The sequence below is a fragment of the Lepisma saccharinum genome, chromosome 6 (genome assembly GCF_977018435.1).
Source record: "Lepisma saccharinum chromosome 6, izLepSacc3.1, whole genome shotgun sequence".
Classification (NCBI taxonomy): Eukaryota; Metazoa; Arthropoda; class Insecta; order Zygentoma; family Lepismatidae; genus Lepisma; species Lepisma saccharinum.
This window is the reverse complement of record NC_139234.1, coordinates 52,605,366-52,630,596: the sequence shown is the minus strand read 5'-3', so window position 1 is coordinate 52,630,596 and position 25,231 is coordinate 52,605,366. Positions and strand designations below refer to the sequence as shown.

The window sequence follows — 25,231 nt, the reverse complement described above, 5'->3', positions numbered from 1 at the left end:
TTGTTTTCCTGCCTAGCGCAGCGTAGGCTTGGAGATAAATTCATTTTCTATAGTACTATGGGAGACGTATTTTTGTGGGACCGTATTTTGAAAATTATTGCATTTTTTTTCCTTCACGTATTCCCTTTCTGATCTGCCTTAAGGAGACATCAGTCCAAAATCCATCTATTGCTCACTCCAGAAATATACTTAGAACTGGATATCCACAATATTCGTAGATCCAAACTGGACATTGTGGAATACCAGTGAGTGTCCATCGTGTGTTTGTACTGTATGGATTCCCGTTGTACTTAATGGAAAACAGGAGTGATGGGGAGGTTACCCTTTCCGAAGACACCCAAATGCCAACCTCCTTTCCACATAGTACATACTGGACTGCATTTGGTAGAGTAGCGAGGCTCTGGCGTCGACTTGCAGCCAGTATAATCCTCTGTGAGGCTCATTGTGTGTCGTTCGCACGTGTTTGTGATGACCCCTTCATTCTCATCTTCGCGATTAGCCAAAAGTGGCAAAAAGTTGAGTAATATACAGCAAATAGATCAATCATGGAAAACAAACCATATTTTTAGTATGCTTCTCAAGAAATAGAAAAACATATTCGTAAAATGTCTGTGAATCGAACATTCTTTATCGCGTCCGCTTGGGCTAGGGCAAAGTCTGGTTTGAGGGATTTCAATGGCAATATCTCCTGAAGAATTTTAAGTTTGCAGAACATCACAGCAGGCTTTGCAGCATTAAAAATTCGGCCGAATATCCTCATCCTCATTTGCCGCCGATCGATATCACATTAACTATACATGAAGCTCCTGCTGCATTAGCTTGAAGGGTAAGCAGAGAAAGAAGCAAATCTCCATGAAACAAAACTTAATGGCCGTGTCCCTAGGTTCATCAGCTAAAGAGATCTCGATGATTTATCGATATCAAATGTTCTCAAAAGTGTATTTTAAAAAACTAACTGAAGGAGTCCTAGCCTTATTTCTTCGGAAATTGTGCTTTTAATGTCATCTTGAAGATATCCCCACTTGTTACCTGTTAGAAGATTTTTTTTCATTTATGACCGTAGTACAATGTAAGACTAAAACTGACCGGCTACATCTTCCAATTCCAGCGTTTGTGGGAATTATCGGTGCCTTGAATTACATGTGGATTCCTCGTGAAATTTGGTAACATGCTAGATGTACTAACAGATTCGCCTTTATTTAGCGGTCGTGCAATACTTAATTTTAAACAGCTGCAATCATGAACATAATAATTTATATGGAACAATGTACAGTCTTAACGCTTTTTTCCTGAAAAAATACGTATTATAATGACGTACAGTAAACGGCACGTTTTTCCTTGGGTTTTTTCTGCTTGTAATCGTATTTTTATCTTTTGTTACTGTATTGCTTTTATACCAGTACTTTGACTTTGGGTACCATGTTTTATGAAGGTTTCTAAATTCATAATTCAGCTATGAGACATGTCTCTTGACACTATTTAGTTCACTGTACTGTTTTCTTATTTTAATCCATTGGTTGTCTTTTAGACAAACATTGCCCTCCTAGGAAATAGCAATAATCAGTGCGATGCCTTTTTCTGGTGGCAAGGTTATCAAAGATGTCCCAAACAAGGAAGTGGCGTCATAATAACAGATTCGGTCATTCTCTTCAAACGTAATGAACTTGTAATTATCATATGGCCTGTTGATATGAAATATATATATATACGTACTAATTACTCGGAACACTGAATTACAGTATAAGAAATGTGGAAAATTTTATTTGTGAAAATGTATTTCGCAAATCTTGATGTCAATAATGATGTACGATACATATGCTTTAAATAAGAACATGTTCAAAGCCGTATTTTGAGGTCTTCATATGTTTGATACACGCTTTTGTGGCAGTTGTTTTGGCGAGATTGAAGACTGGAGAACCATTTAGAGAATCTTAAGAGTTTCTATCCTATCTATTAAAAATCCCCTTAGTCTTTGAACTAAACGTTAACAAATCTTAACAATTTCAAGAATATAAAATCTTAAACTCGCAGGGTCGTTACAAGGAATTTAGTGTTGATTCACAGCACAGAATCCGGATACGAGGAAGTTACGGAGTAGTCATTTGTCATCAATTGACCATTCATGATTCTGAAAAGAAATTTGAAGCTCGATGGCGAATGGGGAGATCGTGTTCATGTTTAAAGCATTAATAAAATAACCATGAAACTTCAGAATGTTAGCTTGAAATTTCCTAGAGCAACCATTTCAGCCTTCCAGAAACAGTGCGCTAGGTATCATTTGGATTTATCTCTCTGTCTAGCCGAAACTACAGAGCATTCCCTGACATTCGCTACAAGACTCGGCGGCAAACGACCCGGCGTCAGCGCTTGTCTTTCCCGGTGAACGGGTTCTGCTAGAGTCTTATCAAGATTGCAGTTTTCATATTGTGTACTAACTTTGACTGCAGAAGGTGTTGAAAATGATGTCCCTCTGCTGCAACACATTCCTGGCATCTCCGAAGGAAATTGGCATTTACACGTGCAAGTTCGTCTACTGTAATTATCCCGATTTCTCCAACAATACTCGCTTTTAACTCACGGATGGTGTGCGGATTGCTTTTGTATAATTTAAGAATTTTAGCTGCTCTAAATGCTGTGGTTTTTAAAACACCCGTTTCTTGTGAGAGGCGGCGGATAGATTTCCGAGGAAACTGTTCTAACCTTTGTCCTATCTCATCGAGTTTTTCCTCAGTAAGTACACGTGGGTTTTTCTTTCCACTTTTATTCAGAACTGACCTTGTTACTCTAAACTTTTTTACGAAGTTTAATATAGTAGTCCTATGTGGAACGGGAACACCAGGAAATTTCATTGCAAAACGTCGTCGCACTTCTCCACAATTCCTCTTTCCGAAGTAATACTCCACAAGATAAATCCTTTGTTGTAATGTAAATTTTTGTGGTGCCATATTAAGCCACAATCTCAACACACGGACACGGCACAACACAACGTCAGAGGGAGGATTATACTGGCGTCAGTCTGCAACGTCAACAGAAAGGAAAAGAGAGCGAAGGCAGGGAGAACGAAAAAACAACACTGTAGCGTGCGACTGTCGCGGACCCCGTTCACCGGGAAAGACAAACTCTGACGCCGGGCCGGTTTGCCGCCGAGTCTCGTAGCGAATGTCAGGGAATGCTCTGCTGTAGAATCTTCTTGTTTATCCATAAGCACACACGAAGTACTGATCTATCCCCTTTACCAGTTTTGTTTTACATTAACCGGTGTCTCGCTGTTAATTGTTTTGTAAAAACAATCTCATTGAAGGAGAACTTCCTCACAATGGCTTTTTTCCCGCGTATACTCAGTTAATTTCCCATGAATTAAATTGTTTGTATTCACATAGGAACTGGTCAGAAAGTCGGTGAAAATATACCTTCTAATTAAACGGTCGTGCCAGTTTCAGTAAATTGAGCTAGAAAGTTAAAATATGACTGAAATAATACCACCTCTTGCAATGTAAATTATCTAAATTGGTCCGCCTATGCAAGCTGACAATCGATATCACGTGACCTATCTGGAGGTGCTTATCAGAGGGCTATAAAAATGCAGTCAAAGAGAATGCACACAATTCACTCAGTCGGTCTGGCTGCCCGTGCGAATCCTGGGTCACCATTTTTATTGGTAAAATCTCCCCCCCCCCCCCTCCTATTTATGGTAGAATGGATGTCCAGACTATTTACTATATTATTTGCAACATAGAGTAGGTCCTCTAAACTTATCTGTTGCAGCTGTTTATTGCACAGAATTGTTTTCTCACATTCTGTGAAGATATTTGCAATGACGAGCACAAGCCAATTAGTGTTCAGCTCAATAATAAAAATAATTAATTGAACTTTGAATTTGAAGCACGCAACCCGTAAGTATAGGCAGCCCACAATGTTTAAATAATTGGTTGGTTGCATAACGCGTAAGGATATGGGGTACCTGCGATGACGAAATAAAGTTTTTTTTGTCCACTTTATGCTCAGATAGGCTAATCGGAATAGTTTAAAGTTGGAACCAAACCACTGTGCAAGTTGTCTCATCGGGGATCGAACCGAGGACTCTCTTGATTCAGTGAGAGGTCCCACGATATTTTTTTTTCTCTTCATGGCAGTAGAATACCACGCGGAAATAGAAATATGTCGAGGTAGACTATTACTTTGTTTACCGTTTTTGCCAGTGTTTCTCACTGTCAGCACACAACGAAGAATTTAGTTTCGTACGCTACAAGGAGGAACATATATTATAGAAAGATGTAAGGGCATTGGTGTGGCAAAAGAGGACTGAGTATATTCATTTTCCTTTCTAAAACGACTGTTTGTTTATGTTCGTGTGGTGGCTTTTTTCTTCTGCAACCTTAAAACCTTAATTTCCTCTTCGAGATCGATTTTCTCCCCTTCCTCGAAACCTTTTTGCTACCTCTTTGTAGCGTTATTTTTGTTATTAGTCGATATATACTGTGGATTCGTAACGGGTGATAAGAGAGGAAGGCTAAACCCCACTTGGAAACTGGTAATTTGAAATAACTTTCCTCTTGACTTTCATTTTTGTCTCGTGCTGTGTCGACCTCGCTCTGGTCGGACGTAAATTGTCGGTATGGCTACCTTACAAGCGCGTGACGTTTTTGCAACGTTTTTCATAAATTGCAGTAATTGTTTGCTTGCCGAATACTCTAAGCCTATATCATCATAGTTTTCGCCATAAAACGTTCGTTTATGTATTATTTTCCGGTTTATATATTCTCGTTTCATCCTGGCTTTCTTCAAAGTTGTAGTTTATTTAGTTTTACTATGAAGAAAGCCACTTTTTTGTGCATTCTTCAATATGAAAGCTGTAATGAATGCTAATCTACCGCAACCTTGTAATTCAAAATCGCATTATTCATATCTTGAACATTTACCTCAACCAAATTAGAGTGGCTTACGGTCTAGTCGTAACTGACGACGGAGGTGTATTTGTGAACATAAAGTTTCACTCTTCTATTCGCACATATTAAATGTACGTGCTTTGAAATGTATTTGCTATTTGCATTTAAACTCTGCATGTTTCATTCACACTTCTTTTTTTAAGGCAAAATTGAATTCAGTGAGATATAACCCCCCCTTCTCCCTTACACTGTAATATTCTCATAAAACACGCAATCAGGCAGATATATACATGCGTGCATAAGATACGCCGCCTCGGTTGATATCGAGGGTTTTCTTGGCGTTCCTCTTCGCTTCACGAATTTCAAGTAATCACCATTTCATCCTCATTGACCCGATTAGCCACAAATTAGTAACAGTAAAAGAATTAGTAAAGTAAAAAAAAATACCTAACACACGTATATTTCTCAAAAAGCGCTCTAGGAACACAACACTTATTTTCACTTCGCATTGCATTAATCTAGTTGGTCAGAACTTTGAATTTCGATCTTGCCACCGAAGTTCCCGGGTTCTAATCCCGGCCGGGACATGGGTGTTCTTTGTGCGTGTCCCTTCATAATTTCATTTAATCAGAGCGCTATCTCATGGTCGCGATTAGCCTAAAGTGTAAGAAAAACGACGCTAAATAACAAAAGCACAAATACAGAACTTTGAATTTTGATTTCGCCTTTTAGTGTTAGATATGTATTTTCTATTTTTTCATCGACGCTTTTCTGTCACTTTTCGCTAATTGCGACGATGATTGATGGTTACATAAAATTAATGAAGTGACACACACACACAATAAACATCCATTCCAAGGTGGGGCTCGAACCCGGTAACTTATTGTAAGATATGATGATTCGATATTATTCGAATTCTTGTAGGATGTAGACACCCAATTGTCAACCTACCTTGCACGTAGTACTCTCTGGACTGCGTTTTGCAGACTAACAAGGCTGTGGCGTCTGCACTCAAAGACAGTAAGCTATAACCTTTGTGGGATCGTGTTCTGTCTTGTCTTCCCTATATATGTTTGTGATTGTCCCTTCATCCATCTCATCACCAACCATGCTCATATTTCCGATTAGGCAAAAGTCGCAGAAAAGTAGAGTAAAATAAAACAAATCAAATCAAATTTCTGTGTTCTGCATGCACTTTTTGTCAAGCTTCTTGTGTAAGCGTTGTCCTTCAATAATATGTATATTAAATCTGTGGTTTTTCGAGACCAAGTTGGAGAAGTGAGGTGTGTATAAGTGGTGGGATTTGTATGAGTTTTATTGTCTTAACAATGCAGGTTCGCCCAGCTCGAACTAGGTGTATCAGTCACCGTCAGAGAAACTATTCTACAATAGCGCAGTTAGTATAGGAATTGCATCGTTGTAGCTATGAGGTTACGAGGGCATAGAGCACGTTCTCCAGATTCATCACCATGCGAGGTCACCGTATTCTGGTTTTGAACACGCGATTCGTGACCGGAATCGCTAGTCGCCCATCTCGATCCCGGGAGGTAAAGGACACAAGAGAATATCACACCGCTGCAGCTTTTCCTTCGTGTTTAATATACATATAAAAAGAAGTTGCTTGTGTGTTTTACATTACCTTGACAACAGCGGTGTGTTCTGCATCCAGAACGTATTTAGAGTCAATGTTTAATGTGCCAGTTCGGGGTCAGGTAGCGTTGTGTGGGGATCGAAGTGTGTCGTGGCTGCCTGCATTGCATCTTTGCTTCCATGCGTGTCTGTGTTTGTTTTTAATTCAAAAAGCGAGAGAACTATTTGATCAGCGATAGCGTCGTGAAAATATCTTAAACAATCGCAGCGAAAATAGATGTGCAACTATTTGTTCAATCCTTTTTCGGGGAAGGGTGCTCTGCGCTAGCATGCACTGCAAGCCTTGGTATGTGCTGAAAGTGTCCAAACGTGTTCAATGTGCACCTTTCGTAAAATTTATATCACTTTCGGTAAACTCTCTATAAAGCGATGTCATTTCTGCCATTTTCGACTCTTGAGACCCTCATGGTACAGTGGGATGCATAAGTAATCCCAACCAAATTGTCCATCACCATGTTTATTCTCATTGTTTTACGCAATGAGAATTTCAAGAATTGAAACAAAACACAAAGCAGACCTCTGCACCAGCATACGTAAAACCCCAATCTTTAAAATTGCGTATGATGCAAGGAAAAAATCAATGAAAATGGTCATGGACAATTTACCGAACAATACTTCTGCATCCCACTGTACCATGCTATATACGCCGATCTCGGGTGTATTTTTATTACTTCTTTTGCGTTGCTATTCTGTCAATTTTTCGCTAATCGCGACGGTGACGATGAATAAAGGACACTCGCAAATAAATATCCAGGCTACTACTCGAACCCAGAACTTCCTTGGCAAAATCGTGAGTACATCACTCTGCTGAACTCCACGTCAGACCCGATAAATTTTCTACTCAGTGTTTAGAGAGAGCGGAGGATCACGCACTGTGACATGAATTGTTCATGTATGGTGAGATCAGGCCTCCTCGATGGCGTGGTGGTAAACGTCGTCGCCTTGTAATCTATTCGATTCTGGAGGTTCCGAGGTATCCAAGGGGTTCCGGGTTCGATACTAGGTGGAGGCACATTGCACAGTGTTCGGATCAAACTTTAATCTGTATGTCCAGTCCCGATTAGCCTACCTGTGCATAAAATGAACTTAAAAAATAATTCAAACATGTAGACATTGTTGATACTAATGACTGGACCCTCCGCAGTGTCGTGTATGTAATGTTATTTTAAGTGTTTGACATGTTCTTCTCGAATCTGCCGATTTTTCTTTCCTCGGACAGTTTTAACCTTCCCAACATTCATGTTTGGAGATGATTGCAACGTTTTAGCAAATGTTTTTAGCCTTTTTGAGAAGTGAGGCCCTTTTACACTGTTTCTGACGAAGTTTTTATTTTTAGACTATCCTTGCCTTTTTAATGCGTTGTTTGTCCTGTGCATATCCTTTTACAACTTGAACTTTTAACCTTGTTCAAGGGGCTCTTTACACCCCTTTTTTAACTTTAAGGGAGGGTTTTAGATGGGATTTTTGCTCGTATACCTTAACATTTTATTTAATTTGTTCATTCATTCATAACCAAGCTGGAAAAATGGGTGTTCAAGCAACGCGGTTGATCCACACGAGTGTGTTTTACAGTATAGTGTGTATCTTTTTTGTATTGTCGAAAACCCGTGCTTTTTATCGTACTAGGCGCATCATCGTGATATTATATTCCGCGAAATGGCACAAGGTACCAAATACGTTGCATTAACCCTTGGTGATGGCATCTTGGTTGGCTTGCGCACAGATAAACGTACATGGACATTTTGTTTGGTTATAGATTTGTCTTATGTTGTTAAATCTTTCTTATGCACGAACAAACATGCGTTAGATTTCTGAAGAATAGAGCGCCATGAGAGGCCAGAATTCCTGATAAAACTGTTGCACTCCGTTCCAGTGCCAGTGCATATGCATTTCATTGGATTGAGTCCCAGCTTATACTGCCACCTCTTTTCCCGCCAATTGTGTTGTGCCCCCGCCTTGGAGCCAAGTTGTCGAGGTCTCTCGATTAAAGTTCATTGCACAGAGCGTAAACGCCTCTCCTAAAACATTATTTTTTGTCACCTGCTGTTTGTTCTCGAGATACCTAGTTTCGGATATATCCTACTTCCACGAGCCAATTTGAATACTCTGTTGCAATACGATAGCGTGTGATAATTAGGGAACGGAACTTTAGGTAAATAAATGTTTTTTTTCTGCGATAATATAGAGACCCTCGTTTTTGCCAACATTCTGATCATAGCCTTATATGTCAACATAGCAAATTTTATTTGACATAAAAACACATATTTTCCAGTTTTCCGTATGTAAATACATATTTTGCAAAATTTCATTTTAAATACATAAAATCGCTCGTTGACTTCAGCTGCCTCGAAATCCTCGAAGGAAAAATGTTTATTCTCCGCACCTCTTTCATATCGAGTGTGTTAGGTTTGTTTTGTCTTTGAACACGCTCGCTGGCAGACTTCTGGTGCCTCGCCTACGATCCTATTGGGGGAAAATATTACCCCCACTGGATCTAACGCACAAGTGCTAATGTCTAAATGTACAGAAATTTTGGGGGGAAAACCAAGGTTTTCAAACTTTGTGCCAAATTGCACGTGTTTTGGAAGATCAAGTAGAAGAAGAGAAAGCTTTGGAAAACTTCAGCATTAGTGACATTTCGTGCTTCAAATATGCAAGAATTGTTTCTTGTGACGTAGAGCGTTTTTCTCACAATATAAGATGCTTTTTAGAGATAATCGTAACAGATTTACAATAGAGAAGTTGGAAAGAAAAACTATTGTGATCCACTGCAACTCGCTAAGAGGTAAGCATTTAGAAACTGATTTCAGGTGTTTAAAATACATGTAATATTTATTTTTTGTTACCAAATGTTTTTTTTTTATTTTGTCACATATTTTCAACATTTATTACACATAAAGAAAATTCTGAGTTTTTTAGCACATAAAGTTCCGTTCCCTAGTGATAATAGTTGTAGCAGGACACGACTGTCAGAGATATTTCTTCACCTTTCTCGATTCAGTACCCTTAAAAGAAAAAAAGGGGGAAACGTTGTGCGCTTTTTTGTTCGTTTCTGTCCTTTAGAATCAAACCGAGCGAGAATCGCTGTGCATCTTACACGTACTTATTCATTCGCATTCGATGCAAAGTAGTTCCCATCATGTTTTACAAGTTGAGGTTCCGGAAGACGCCGTTACACGCGGAGGAACCGTCTACGGTACATTAAACGTACATCCCTTTCGTAGCTCATTTATGAACCTTTTCCTTGCCTGCGATAAAATTTAATTTGCCCAGGGCGCTCACCCCCCCCCCCCCCCTTTCCGTCACCATGCTCCTTTTTCTTCACTCACTCAGTCAAGGCAGGGAAGTTTTCTGTGTAAGGTGTAACTTCCAAAGACTTTCTCGTCCTCTCTGCTGTTGGATTTATGCGGAGGAATTTATTTTCGTGTATTCGAAATCCTAACGAAGCCTCAAAGGCTACAGCAGGGAGGAGTAAAAGCTGATTTATATTTGGTTATGTGTGTGGTAACATTTTTCTCCCCCCACATACATTAGCTTGTGACCGCAATGCAGCAGTCCACACAGACTCGATTGTATCTAGGGCACTCACGCACGACGTTGCTTTGAGGTTCGCCCTTTTGTGGGCTTTCTCAGATTTTTGCAGATACATTAACTCAAGACACACATACTTGTCAAGTCGGAGGCCGGAAGCGAAGAATGCATTGTAGCTACTCATGCGAGATAACTTCCCTCCTTGAGTGCTCACTTGCACTGTAAATAGTATCAAGCCCTATGGAGAATGTTTTGTTGGCATCTAGCATGTGTGTGAATGATATTGATGGTCACTGTGATTGGTAGTTTAGCCTTGTTGCGAAATTACTCAAAATTTTGCACTGTGTGAGATTTCTTTGTAAAATGAATTTTCATTATTTATTAATTAACGCTATCTGTAGAAAATGCCGGCAGTTTGTATTGTCTTTCTCGTAAATTGTTCCGAAAACTTGAGCTTAATGTTGAAAACGGCTTGAACATTTTTCGATTGCCGAGGACTGTTGTTCCCTGGCCTTCTAGGACGCCGGATATAAACCCCACTGAAATTTTCTTTCATGGAAATTTGGACGATCGTACATCGTATCCCCCTTACAAATATAAGATTAGGGAGTTATGGCCGTATTATACTGGTCAACAAAATGAAACTTTGAAATATTTTTTGCATGAGAGAAGGTGTTCTTTTTAGTTTTCGAGCTGCTGAAGACTAATCTGAACTTGGTTTTTGTCCTGCACCCTCAGGTTAAGAAATAATGCCAGTTATAGTATTAACCTTTAGATCCCGCCCAAAAATTTGAAGGAAATTCGCAGAGCTTCATGCTGGCGGCCTTTGTGCCCCTCTACTAATTATCCCAGAATCACAAATGATACCTCGTTGAAAAGCTTATGAAACACAGATTCCAAGGAGGTACATTTGGGACCCATCACTCCCAATTTGTAGAAGAAGAAGAAAATGAAATTGGGGAAAAGTTATTTTTTGGAGAACTTGAGGTAAGTTTGCAACACTTACAGTTGCGCTACGCAAACATAAACTCGGTAACACACACTCTATACATTAATTTGTCCTGTAGGACGAATTTCAATGAAGAAACATATGTCAAGTATACATATTGCAATATACAGGCTGTCAAAAGTTCCTGACCACCCCTTATAAAATGAAAGGGAGTGTAGATTGCAGCAATTGGTCATGGTAGTAATATGTTAGGCCTAGGGGGATTTTTGTTTGGTGCATGTCATGACAACGTCCGCCATCTTGTATCCAACTTCATTTCTTTAAATGGGAAGGGGCGCATGGTTTTGGGCTAGAATTTCACCACCTCATTATGGGCGACAGGTTCGTCACTATCTGGAACTCCAGTTCCCTGGTCGACGTGGGTCAGTGGAATGGCGTCCCCGATCACCAGATTTGACCCACTCGATTTTTACCTGTGAGGTCATGTGAAGTCAATCATGTATGCTGGTAAGATTCGGGATGTTTGTCACTTGGAGCAACCGATACTGGATGCCTGTGCACAAATCGCACCTGAGATATTGCTCAGTCTCAACATGTGCATAGCACAAGGACAACATATTGAACACATTGTGTAACTTTCATATGCACATAACTTTCTTATCATTAAAGTTTTCATCTGACTTCACCACTGAATTCCTGGTGAAATTCTAGCCCAAAACCATACCCCACATGCCCCCTTCCCATTTAAAGAAATGAAGTTGGATCCAATATGGCGGACGTTGTCATGACATGCACCAAAAAATTTCCCCCTAGGCACAAAGTCTGCCAACATGAAGCTCTGCGAATTTCCTTCAAATTTTTGGGCAGGATCTAAAGGTTAATACTATAACTGGCATTGTTTTTAAATCTGAGGGTACGGGACAAAAACCAAGTTCAGATTTGTCTTGAGCAGCTCGAAAACTAAAAGGAACACCTTCTTTCACGCAAAAAAAAAAAAATCGCTGTCAACCAGCGTTATACATGACCCTTTCGATCCAGTTACCACGTGAAAAGACTCGTGCCTAGAAACTACATTACACCCATTATCTTGCCACGAGGCGTTTTGAGCAGAAAGTTCTGGCCACTCCACAAGGGTTTTTTGGCCTGCCTCACTACCTTCGCGAGTTGTAACAATCTGGATATTGAAATCAACAGTGATCAGAATGCTACATTTTAAAAGTAGCTTCGACAGCTACTGCTACTTGTTCATAAATGTAGCTTCGCTACAGCTATATTTACCAAAAAGTGGCTCGCTACTCTACTCATGTGTGCTACTCGCTACTTTTGCGTTACTTCTGCATAGAAAAAAACAACTTGAAACAACCACATGGATATTCAAAGAAGCCCCTAGTATGATAGTTGTACTTACTGGAAAGTAGATCATTATTATTATCATAATTCCTGTAATTCGTTAGATGTTTGCTCTGACATTATGAATAGCTGGGGGAGGCTTCTTTGGTATAGCTAAATGAGCAACAGGTGGAGTGATGCTTTACGTACGTTTCCTGTTGGGAATGCTGTTAATGTACTGAATTGCTTTGTCATTGTCCATGCATTGATTTCTCATTTTTGCACTGCAAGATGTGTTTTACACAGTAATTAATGGCATTTACCTGTCTCTTACACCATGGATATCAATAGGATTTGTTCCTGGGGTGGCGCAAACTGGGCATTTTTACCCAGGGGTGCAGCAAATGAGGCATGGTTCTCCCCAAAATAGTGATGCAGCTCAAAGAACGTAGCTGTTAGCCAGAAGATATTCATATATGCCAGTTCAGTTTAGTTATCTGGATATTAGATTTATTCTATACTAATGAAATAAATTATGCAGATATCTATAATCTGTGATATCAAGATATTTATAATCTAGATTATCCATATTTCCATGCAGTAGAGTTTGTCTTTATGAACCTCCTGCAAAAGTAAGCGTTATTGTCGAATTTTTCTTTGACGTTGTGGTCACATTCAAAATTTTCATCAAAATGCAGAGAAGAAAATGTAGCTACAGTAGAAGAAATTTTCGCTACAACTACAGGAATTTTGTAGCTAGCTATAGTAGCAACGCTACAAGTAGCGTGCTGCTTCCAACCACTGGAAATCAACATCAATTAGATCTTAAGATGTAATTTTTTTCAATGGCCTCTGTTGCCCATATTCTTGTTGAACGTAAGAAGCACTATTCACCAATAATATTTCAAAGGTTTTTCACTTTTATTTTTTTTCATAAATTCTTGCATGTTTGATGCCAAACTTTATACGTTGTGTTGGTTGTTGTTATGATTGCATCATCATAGATATGTATAGTTATTTTGTTCTATGAAGTTACATAGACTGTCTTCCATGAAGGAGCATGTATTTTAGGTTATATTACAATAATCACTTTATAAGTGCATGTAGATACATTATTAAAAACTTAAAAGCATCCTTGAGAAATTGTTGGTGTTAATGAATATTGTTGCATTTTATGTGGAATGTTAAATTTTATTCTCTTTTTTCAAGTTATTGTTACTTTTGTGTATTATGATTGATTGTTATTTATTTATAGATGAATTTTAAATATAATCTGTATAGTCTTTTGTTTGAACAGTTTGAAATCGACTCCACACCTACTAGTATTATGTAGGTTATCATCATTTTTGTATTTCAGCTTTTGTTATTTGTTCCCATTTTCCTTTAATTATGTTTTGGTTGTATACAAACTATCTGATGTAATTATCCCTCATTTTCAAGAAACTGAAAATGTGTTTAGCTCAGAATTATTTTAGGGTATTTACAATATTATGATTGCACGATAAAACACACACACAAAATTATTAAAAAGAGGCAGATACACAATAGAATAAAAGTTCAGTATCTTGTTGAAGTAATACTATTGCTATGTATCACGTTATTTTCAATTATTCCTAAAATACAGAAGTAATAAAACTGAGCTTTACGTACAGGAAGGAAAGGGAAAGGTAGCCATGCAATCCCCTTAAATGTAGTGTGTATTAAATGTAATTGCATAATAATGTGTGTTATTTTCATCCGAACAAACCTGAAATTTGCATACTCTCAAATATCATAGTGTGTGTCTAGGTATATTTATTCCCTTCAGTATTAAATGTATTGTAAAACAAGCTGCGAGTAGTTTGATGTGTAAGTACTGTGTAGTAAAGAACCATTATGTAGTATGTCAGAGTAAGGTACAGTGGCTGTGCTTTGGACCTATCTTGGTAAATTTCTTGCATGAAAATGTTTGCATTTTTAGAAACATGGTGATATTCCAAATTCTGACAAGAGAAAAATAAATCTGTTTGGTACTTCTCTTGAAGCATTCGGGGAAATATGTTAATGTGGATTTCATTTGCTGCTGTTTAGAGATGTGTGCTGCTGTGAGGCTGTTTTCTATTACAAATATCTTCGACATCGACAAAAGAAATAGTCCCAAGTATTCTTCAAATGTCCTAGGAGAAATTCCAAGCAGGCGTATTTTTTTAAAATATTTGGAATAACAGCATCATTTTTTGAAATGAGAACCATTTTCCGGAAAGTTGTTGCTGAGAATGCCCAGGGTCCAGTGGAACCTTGTGATTTAACCTTGGCTTGGTATAGACAATTTTGTGCAGGCTATAATTGATGGTAGCTTACTTCCCTGGAGTAAAATTTGTACCCTGCCTCTATTTAACTAGATGCGTACTGGTTTGCCCATGGTGCAGGAACTACACAAGAAGCGCAGGGGGTTTCATCACCATCACCCACTGATTCTCTCGAGGATTCAGGTAGTTGATATATTTGGTTATAAGTGACCCCTAGGGCTCTGGCTTCCTGTGATGCCTGTACAGAAAAATTGCAAGCGTGCTGTCCTAACTCACCAGTATTGTATTAGATTTGATCTGAGCTTAATATGGATCATAACTAAAAAAAAAAGTTCTTTAAAGACCCTTTGCTAAACAATTAAACCTGTAACTTTTTTTGTGTGTATTTTTAAGATTTTTAGCTTGTTTTTTCAGTGCATGTGAACTGTTGGCTTGATGCAGATGTTGAAATGGAATGTTTCTATGACACTTTTTTATGTGCTTCTCTTTTGTTTCTTTGATTTTTGTTTTGCACTGATCACTGTTCTGCAGTTTAGATTAGTATATGAATGGAATAGTGGCACAATAAGAGTTTTAATATTATTAGCAGTATCCAAGTGTATTCTAAAAACAATTATGTAGATTTTAAAACAACTGTAAATATATCTAAAAATGAAAACAACATATAAAGTTTCATGAAATGTGTAAACAAATATTAACCTATACAACTTATAACCAACCCACTGTGGTCAGTTGGTGGGACAGTTGGGTTTAATTTCTGGGGCAAGTGATTTGAGATGGGAATTTTTCAGGCAATGTCCCTGTATAAGGCAGCTCTTGGCGGGAGTTGGGTAAATGCAGCTAGAGCATCACCTGCAATAGCTTCACCCTGTACACACATTCAGCAGGGAGATATTGTTGTGCATGAGTGTTTTATTTTATGAAAAAAAAAACATAATTGTCAGATTGCGAAATCGGTATTTGTAAAAACTCAGTAGTATCAGATGAAAAAACTAAATTCAGAAATTAGCAAATGTAGTGTGTCCATAATGACATGGTAGTGTTTTCACTTAAAATGTATTTAATTATACATGCATCTCAAACATCCCATTGTGGACCTGCAGGCACAATGATTCCTGCTCTGTTCACTAAGAATGTGGACAGTGTACACAAATACATGCGATGTAGAAAAATGCTATTGGCAGATTATGATGTAAGCCATTCAACAAGAATGGATTAGCAGTGTCAAGAATTAACTAATAGCCATGCACTTTTGTTCACATTCAGGTCCACATTTATATATGTGGAGGCTAATGTCGTCATGAGGCCCTCCCCTATGTACAATTTAAGTTTTTTGGGTCAAGTTATAGCAGATGGCTAGTTGTAAAAAAATTTCCACAATTCGAATGTTTCAATTTTTGCTCCATGTTGTGACCCTTTCCAAATCAACTTCTCCCAGTGGAGGCTGAGGCTGTACTCCTCCCAAGTACTTCCCTAATTCCAGGCCAGTTCACATTGACTCATTCTTAACATGACTAAAAAATAATTTTAAAATGTATCATTTGTGTTTTTAAAAGACTGTATCTTGCTTTTGGTAATCGTGTTAATATATCGGTATACATAATTAAATACTGAGTGGAAGGGTTATCTGTCAATTACCAATATATCACAATAACAATCAAACCCCTTTGTTCTGCAGAGGAAAACTTCTTCAGATGAGTGGCATACCACATTTGTGAATTTTGTCGTTCATTTGTATGTACACTCATATGCATTGATGACCCTTCTATTATTGTATCTCATGACATCTCTTTGTCAGGAGTGGAAAGGAAAAAGCTATTTTTATTTCACAGCCGTAAAACATTATACTTAACAGAAGCATGGGTGGGAGGGACTGTGATTCCCCTCCCCAAGATCCAAGTTGTCCTGGCAATAAAGTTAAATTTTCATCCATGCAAGGGATGATTTTTATCTCCCCCCATAATATATTTCCTTTAGATGTGGAAATGTAAACATGTTTGTGAAGCAAAAGTATCCTTTTTTTGTATTCAAATGTCATTGTAAAAGCTGACAACACACATCTGATTATTCTGAAATTAACAGTATAAATTTTAATTATCACTAAGTTCTAGATATTTTAAAGTTTTTGTTACTGTTGTAAAACTGTTTCTGGTCATTGCACGAAAGATTATGCCTTAATTAACATCCAACGGATGACAATTGATTTGATATTGATCCTAAAAAATCAACTGAATGTGTGGTGGAAGAACTAAATTGAAATATATGACAAATGAGACACTGAAGATGCAAAGGTGATACAATGAGAAGCTTGAGAAATTGCATATTTGTTTCAAAATTTTAACGTTATTTTAAAGGTTTTTTTTCTTCTACTTACTGTTGAGGATGATGATAATATTCATTTATTGACCTAAAAACTGGATTTTCTTGCAAAATTGGGGATATATATATATATCTGCTGTGTACATCAAACCGCATCCCCTCCCCTAAAGGGATAAAAGGTTGAATTTCCAGAAAAGATATATTCTATCCAAATGTGAGGAAGCATGATTTCCGAATAAATAAAATGCATCAAGGTTTTGTGGACATATGGAATTATTTCGAGCTGGAAAATAAAATAATGTATTGGAATGAATTAAATGAAATGGCATGCACTAGTAGAATTTGGAGTCTGTGATGTCTTCACGAGAATTGCACAGCAATCTGCTTCTCGATTGTTAGTCCTAACATGTGGAGTTCCTTTCCTGATTTGTGTGTTTGATTGTGTGGGTCAAAGTGAGTTATGTTTGTTGAATTGCATTGTTTTCTATTTGATCTTCAAACTAACATGTCGAAATAACGTAGAATTCAGGGGAAATAGTGCAAAACCTATATTTACAGTTTTCTGTTCTTTTGACAGGCAAAGAAAATTCTCAACTCTCAGCAAAGGAGAGAGAGGAGAGGATTAAACTTCTCAAAGAGCGCCAGAATGAAGAGAGGCAGAGGAAGTTAGAAGAATTGAAACAACAGGTAAGATACATAATCGGTTTCCTTCTTTGTATGTGATTTTAAACTTGATGTTTTATAACTGTGGGTTTTGTCACGCTATCAATTTGCTTGTTTTATGTAATATATGTATTAAGCAAAATCTGAGCATGATTCCAAAAACCTTTTACACTGGAAATGGAACAGTTAATTGAGTATTAATGAAGTATATTCAGCTATCGGTAAAATTGTGTCATTGTTTAAATTAGTTTTGTGGTAACATATTTGCCCTAGTTTTGTAAAGTATATATCAAAATATTCATTTTCTTTTTAAAGCAAAACGTATTGCAAGCACGTGGTCTTGCACATTTTTCAGTTGTAATAACCTGCAACAATACCCATGTGGAATCACTTGAATAGAAATAAATCTCTTGTATAAAAGCTTGTTTTCGCTGTGGTAGATTAAAATTTGGATATTATATGGACATTGCTCATACAGGTGAATTTTCCTTTTTCATGGAAAAATTAGATTATTGAAATGTGTGTTGTCAGTTCAAAGTGGCCCTACTGGAGCTAATACTATGATGTTTTTGTTATATGCAATGTTCTTAGTATATTCCAAGCTGATAAGCTAGGATTCTTCTTTCCTAAATGGTTTGAAAATTAGCTCGGCAGAGTTCAGTAAATTATTTCTCTTGTTTTCCTGCCAATCATGTGAAAAACTTCTATTTTGACCAAACTCAATTCATCTTAGTACTTGCACATTACAAGTTATCCAGTTCAGACTTCTTTTCTTCTTAACTACTGTTATTTATTTTGGAAAAAATATAGAATGTACAAGGGCCATTTTTCTTGTAGTGACAACACTGTTGGTATACGCTTGTCTTCTACTATCACACAACAGTAGTATTCAGCTCCAAACACCTACACACAAACCATAGTACAAGACTAAACAAGACCCAGTCGTCTTTTGTCCCAGTGACAACTGACAAGCTTATACAAACAGTGTTGCCACTACAAGAAAAATTACCCTCGTATATGTGTACATTTCTTTTGATAGAGCATGTACCTGGTGTGCACTAACTGCAAATACCAGTGATGCCAACTTTATGGGTCTGGAGCCCAAACGCACTCAATAGTTTGTCATATTATTATTATGATTATTATGCATATTTATCGCGGTTCATGGTGGATTACTTGTTGTATTTGGTACAGATTTTTAAAAAGTAAGGATATATTGGTGTGCATACCATGATGCATGGAAGGAAGGATTTCCAAAATTTTTTTGTGAACTGTTTGTACCTACCCAATCTTCTTCCAAAGTTGATGGCCCTTATGAGCTATCTCCAAGCTACGTTAGTTTCAGTCTGAAAATGTTTGATGAACAAGCTTAATGTCTGATGCACTAAGAATTACAAGTATACACAATGACTGAAAAATACAAGAGCAATAGTATTTTATATTTAAAAATTTATGAAATAATAAGTGATCTATCTGGCACACTTTGTTTCAATATTTATATGAAGAAAATGCCCCTATTCTAAAAGCCTCAAAATTTTGAGTGTGTGTGTGTGTGTGTGTGTGTGTGTGTGTGTGAAAGATGTGAATTAATATACTTAGATAATCTTAAGAAATTTTATTTTGAACGTTACTGCTTTTTCACATTGTATAAAAGTTTCGCTGTATTTAATATAAAGTATTTAGGATTATATTGTAAATTAGTAATTTTTAGATTATATTAATAATAGTGAAATGGTAATTTTCTAAGTTGAACAATTTATGAAATTAAAAGTCCTCTGTTCTTATGATGCTAGTATTTCTCTATCTTATTAAGTTTGTGAATGTTTAAACTTGTAAATATTTAATATAGGATGTACAGTTAACTCATGATAACTTAAACTTTACTTCGATATGTATATTAATGACTTTGATTTGTAGGCTCAAGCAGCCCAAAAGTTCCGTGAGCAAAAGGAAGAAGAGAGGAGACGGCGAATTGAAGAACTTCGCCTACGAGATCAGGACAGGCGGCATCAAGTAGAGGAGAGGAAGCGACAGATATGGGAAGCCGAACGTGATAGGCGAGAAGCTATACTCCGGAAAAACCAGGTAATTTGTTCTACACCACACCCAGTTTGAGCTTCAGCTTGGGGATGGGTGTTTGTGAATTCCAGTCAGCCCCATTGCCACAACTAGCCAAAAGTGATAAGAAAATAAGTAAATAACGAAACTGCAAATTCAAAGAACTCCAAGAAGTTATGAGTAGTGTATTTCAATTTTCTCCTTAAATTAGTATGTTTGTACATAAAGGTGGCCGCGGTGGCTCAGTCGGTAACGCGTCTGACTACCATGCTCAAGGTCCCGGGTTCGATCCCTGGCCGGTTCAAATCCGGGAACTTTTCTAACGGTGAAAGCGGCCCCGGCGCCCACCCAGCGTCGAATAACATGGGTACCTGGGGGAAACCCTGGGGGGTAAAGGCGGTCAGGGGCGTGATGCTGATCACATCACCCCCACTCACGACCGGATCAAGAAAGTGTGGGGCGTTACCCCCACACCCCCTATACGCCTTCATGGCGTGGTGCTATGCACAGGGGAACACTTTACCTTTTTACCTTTTTTTACCTTTGTACATAAAGGTCACAGTAGGGGACCCCAAATTTCAGTGTTAATCTAACATTGTGAGAACAATTTAAAAGAATTTGGTTCCACTCTTGAAACTGGTAAACAGCAGCAATGGTCAGTACGTGACCCTCTAGAAAAACCACTCTGCAGGCCCTTGCCCTCAGGGGATTGGCTGGCTGTTGCACCATAGAGTTTAGTTTAGTTTAGTACATCAGGGTGGCGACAGACCTGGAAAACCGGGAAAAGTCTGGGAATTTGAGGTGTGAAAAAAAGTCATGGAATTTTGTCTTGATTGACTTTCGTTATGGAACTCTGCACGGGAACAGGAAATCTTGTTGCTAAGTTTCGGCCTCAACTTTTAGGCCCCTTTTATGCACAACACAACCACAGCGCCAGAAACTAGTGATGGTAGAGGGAGAGAGAGAAATTTCCGGAGGGGCAGAAAAATGTCAAGCCTGTAAATAGTATGTGGAAAATACATTGAATTATCATTTTTTCTTGTCTGTATGGGAGTAGTAAGGGGACAGAACTGTCAACAGATGGAGGGGGTGGGAGCTGGTGGCACCATCTGATAGTTGTCGGACGTCGTAGTAAGGCATTTTATTGGACAAACTTAAGGAACTGGACATAAATAGGCTCCATTGATACATATGATTCTTGTCAAATATCACCACGTGACAAAGTATCTTACTACAACATGCGACAGAAATTGCATGCATGGCACTCGTATGCATAAACAAGAGCTATAGACTGCAAATGTGCTGCTGGAATTTTATTACTCTTCTGGCTCACTTCACCTTATTTAATGTAGCAGTGCTTACGAAGGTTTTCTTTCATCCTGACGTATTACTGGTTTCGCACAAGTTAACATAAGTTTACATTGACATTGCACTATTCTTAGATATCAAGAAGAAACCAACAAAACAGGATATATATTGAATACTATCATGAAGAAGTGAAACGTAAATCTGCATTGGTGAACGTTATATAAATTTGCATGCTCCCAACCTCAAATTTACTGCAACACTAGTATTGCAATGAAATTAACGCCACTCTCTGTCCTGTCTGTTTGAACTCGTTAGAGATGGTCACTGATCTCTCACTGAGTGAAGTTAATGTCCAATATTATGAAATAAAATACTAATAATAAATATGTACATATTTTTATATCATATCATAAAAGCATATCATCACTTCCTTCAAGAATTGACATTTCTCTACCAGCCCTGCTAAATTTTCACTTTTTATTACTGATTTATACGAGGGGTGCCCAGAAAGTAATTTCCAATTAGTAAGGACCGTAATTTTTCGCAAACGCGAAAACCGTTGAAAAAGTTGATTGCTGCGAAGTTATGTTTATGAATGTGCAGTGATGTCTGGACACATTTTTCGCCGGTTCGAAATATCGAAATAACACGAATTTGGCATAAAATGTGAATTGTTGGCGTTTTTAGCGATTTTTTTTTTTTAAAAAAAATGTTCTAAAACAATGACAAATTCTGTGAAATCCAACATTCTTGCCTTTTCAAGGCTTAAAGAAACAAAATATGCCATATTTGTGAACATAGAACGTGCAAGATTTCCAACATTTTATTCAAGAGTAAACTATATTGCTTGTTGTACATGGAATAATTCCGACAGCCACATTAAATCATGTAATTCCCACGATTTTTTCAACTTCTATCAAAACCATTTGAATCACAGAGTAAAGTGGCAGGGTTCTAACAGGAGATGGAGTGCACATCTACCGTCACACATGAGCCCCATCTTCAGTATTTGTCGTGCGAGATAGATTTTGAATTACCAAGCTAAGTGCGCACCATCGGCATTTGTCGAGTGAGAAATAATGGAGCTCAGCCGTGAGGGCATCTTGACTGTCATGCGAGAGACCCGGGGTCGATCCCCTGCGGGTGAGAACCGGGATATTTTCAACCTGTTCAAACTGGTCCAGCAGCCACGCAGCATCGTATCAAGTGGGTACCTGGAGGAAACTTTGGGGGTTAAAGGTAGGCAGGAGCATGGTGCTGATCACATCACCTTCACCTTCGGCCGTGACCAAGAAAGTGTGGGCCCCTAACTCCACACCCCCTAGATACCTTCATGGCTTGGTGCTAAGCACAGGGGAGCACTTTACTTTTACTTCCTCAAAAATCTCGTCCAACATATCAAACTTGTCACGAAAATACGTAGACCATGTGAGCTACAATTTATAATAATAGGTTAAAAGCACAATGGAAGTATTTAGTTTTGGTATATTTGGCAGAAAAATGTTCTAAAAGAAAAACTCGAAGTTTAGGAAACTTAAAAAGATAATGCCAATTTTTGGTGCCATAATATATCGATCGGTATCTGTCACGTGAGATTGATTGATGTAAAACTTTTGAGTGCGTCGCCACTTATGGTCATTATGCACCCTTCAGTGTATATGGGGAACATTCCATTATCTAAAACCCTTACCTTAAAATTAAAAAGGGGGTATGGAAAATAACTTCCCAAGAGATCAAACTCTCACGAAGAGTCTTAGACCATGTGACTTACAATTTGAAACATTAGTTTAGAATCACCATGAAGGTATAATTTCAGGTAGGCCTATTTGCCAGAAAATGCGCTAAAATTAAAATGTAAATTTTGGGAAAAATAACCGAAATTAGTAGAAAATAAAAGAAAAACACCAATTTGAAAGAAGATAACAAAAAATCAAGGTCCCTACCGATTAGGCATAAATAATACAAGAATATGAGTAGTAATTTATTGTATTAGTAACAGTGAGTCCTAACCTAATTTTCGGCATTTGTCATAACACTGCACTAAATTTTGTATGACCATGTGTCTGACAGCAGAGACTGGAACTATCTACCGCAGTGTAGCTGCCAAATCCTTGTCCTGCCAGAAACCCCTCCTTTGAACAAAGAGATGAAAGTCGGTACATGCGAGGCCAGGGCTGTACAGGGAGTGGTCAAAGATCTCTCACCTGAAGTGATGCAAAGGACCGCGTGTACTCAGCTGTGTGGGGTTGTGCACATTCGATTGGCCTTCCATGAATTGTCTGCTCCATCGTCTGACCATACTATCACTCACGACATCCAGTCTACACACCTGACACGATTGCTGGTGGCTCTGTGCCAAATATACTACACGTAGGCTACATCACAGTCGGTGGGAGGGAGACTGTATGAGAGCTGCAATCTTAACCTAGAACTGTCCTAAAACGGCTGCATTGCAACTGTACCAGATTACAGCTACATGCCACTTCTTCCTGCCCGCATGTGTGTGTCGTTCTCCGACCACTAGTGCTGCGTACAGGCACCATTGGATCTTTTTCAGGATGCCCCTCGTATATGAACTTTCAGAAGCTGTTATTACCAGTGTGTCCCTGTTTTAATGTTTGTTTAGCTAATTCAGGAACCTATAAATTCCTTGCATTAAATTTCTAATACCTACATACCCGTTTCGTCAGCAATAATGATATAACTACATGGTGTCAGTTTCACAGTACTTCACTTGGATATACTGTACTGAAGCAGAAATCCCATTGATAATGTAAGGAAATATATAAGGTGACCAGGGGCGTGGTGCTGATCACATTACCCCCACCTTCAGCCGTGATCAAGAAAGTGTGGGGCCCTAACCCCACACCCCCTAGACACCTTCATGGTGCGGTGCATAGCACAGGGAACACTTTACTTTTTTTTTTAATACTGAAAATGGATAAGGAGGCTGATAAATGACAAAATGTACTTCTTAATCAATCACTCTTCACTCTAATCTCATTTAGTCATAACTTTAAAAATAATCAAGTATTTTATTTTAAACTTACTGCGTATGATAAAATTCTGTAATCCTTCCCTAGCTTGTGAATTGTAATAATTTTCCAAATTCACTATTTTGCAGTTTCAATTCAAATCATAGAGAATAGAGAAATATAGTCAATTTCGTAGAAGATAATATTGGTACTTAACAAATCCATACCTGTATGAGTTTATTATTTTCATTTGCAAAACCATCGATTTAGTTTAGTTTGTAATTGTCAGGGAAAAATGTAAATTTTGTCCTGGAAAAGTCAGGGAAATTAATTTCTGCTTGTTTGTAGCCACCCTGTACATGCATGTGCATATAGTCTTAGGTGTCAAAGGTGACTTTTTCCAAAGGAACTCAACTGCCAATTTTTGCAATGAAATAAAGATGTGGCAAATGAACCCATAGCCAGTATAATTGTCTGTGTGTTGTCCTGTTTCATGTATGGATACTGAGTGCCTCAATACAACCTCTGCATTTATCTTAGATATGGCTGGCAACTTTCTGTTGCATTGCACATTGTTCTTGTGATAAATTCATCTTCATCACAGTCGTTTTTATTAAAATATTTAGTTTAATTTCTGGAATGAGATTAGGTGAAGAATCAAAACCTCAAATATACTCAAATAATTTTATAAATTAAATCAAATCATCAAATATATTTATTAAAATGGAAAGAAAATTAACATTTTTTTTAAAAAAAAAATAGAATTATGTTAGCACCTAAAATTAATGCTAACATAAATATTTTATAATTTTTATGAAGTGTTCTTTGTATATCAAATTTGTGTGTTTAAATATTCTCCTTTCTTATTTTGCCACGGTGGCGAATAATTGTAATAGCATCATTTTGTTTTTGACAAACACGAAATATGAATATACTGTAATAATTCTTGAAGCTATCCTGGTGGCGAATGATGAAGAGGTTTTCCCGGGATCAACCAGGCAATTTCCGGATAGACTTAATTCCTAAAGATGAGAGTGACGTTAGCTTTCGGTAGCCTATCTGGAAATCACCTGATTGATATCCCGAGATAACCTCTTCATAATATGATGTAATGTTCATTATTCATGTTTTTTGAAAGTTGTGTAGTACGTTTTCCTACCACATTTTATCACGAAATGATGCGAAATAAACTTTGAAGTCTGAATTATCCTGAGAGTTATGCAAATCAGGAAAATTGATTAATTCTCCTGTAAATATTTAAGAAGCAAAAATGGA

At 37.8% G+C, this 25,231-nt stretch overlaps 1 protein-coding gene across 19 annotated transcripts in view; it reads left to right on the top strand.

Moving 5' to 3' along the window:
• Window positions 1-25,231, top strand: part of LOC145988748 (uncharacterized) — a 288,359-nt gene that overhangs the window by 218,542 nt on the left and 44,586 nt on the right. For 14 of the 19 annotated variants that reach the window (XR_014441780.1, XM_083123893.1, XM_083123894.1 and 11 more), the window contains exons 3-5: window positions 14,727-14,816; window positions 17,530-17,639; window positions 19,533-19,700. Coding sequence is in view for 18 of the 19 variants with exons in the window: in XM_083123893.1 (XP_082980019.1) it covers window positions 14,727-14,816; window positions 17,530-17,639; window positions 19,533-19,700 (368 nt within the window). In the remaining variant the exon portion in view is untranslated. The remainder of the gene's footprint in view (window positions 1-14,726; window positions 14,817-17,529; window positions 17,640-19,532; window positions 19,701-25,231) is intronic. The other 5 variants (XM_083123901.1, XM_083123902.1, XM_083123904.1 and 2 more) reach the window with 1 other exon arrangement.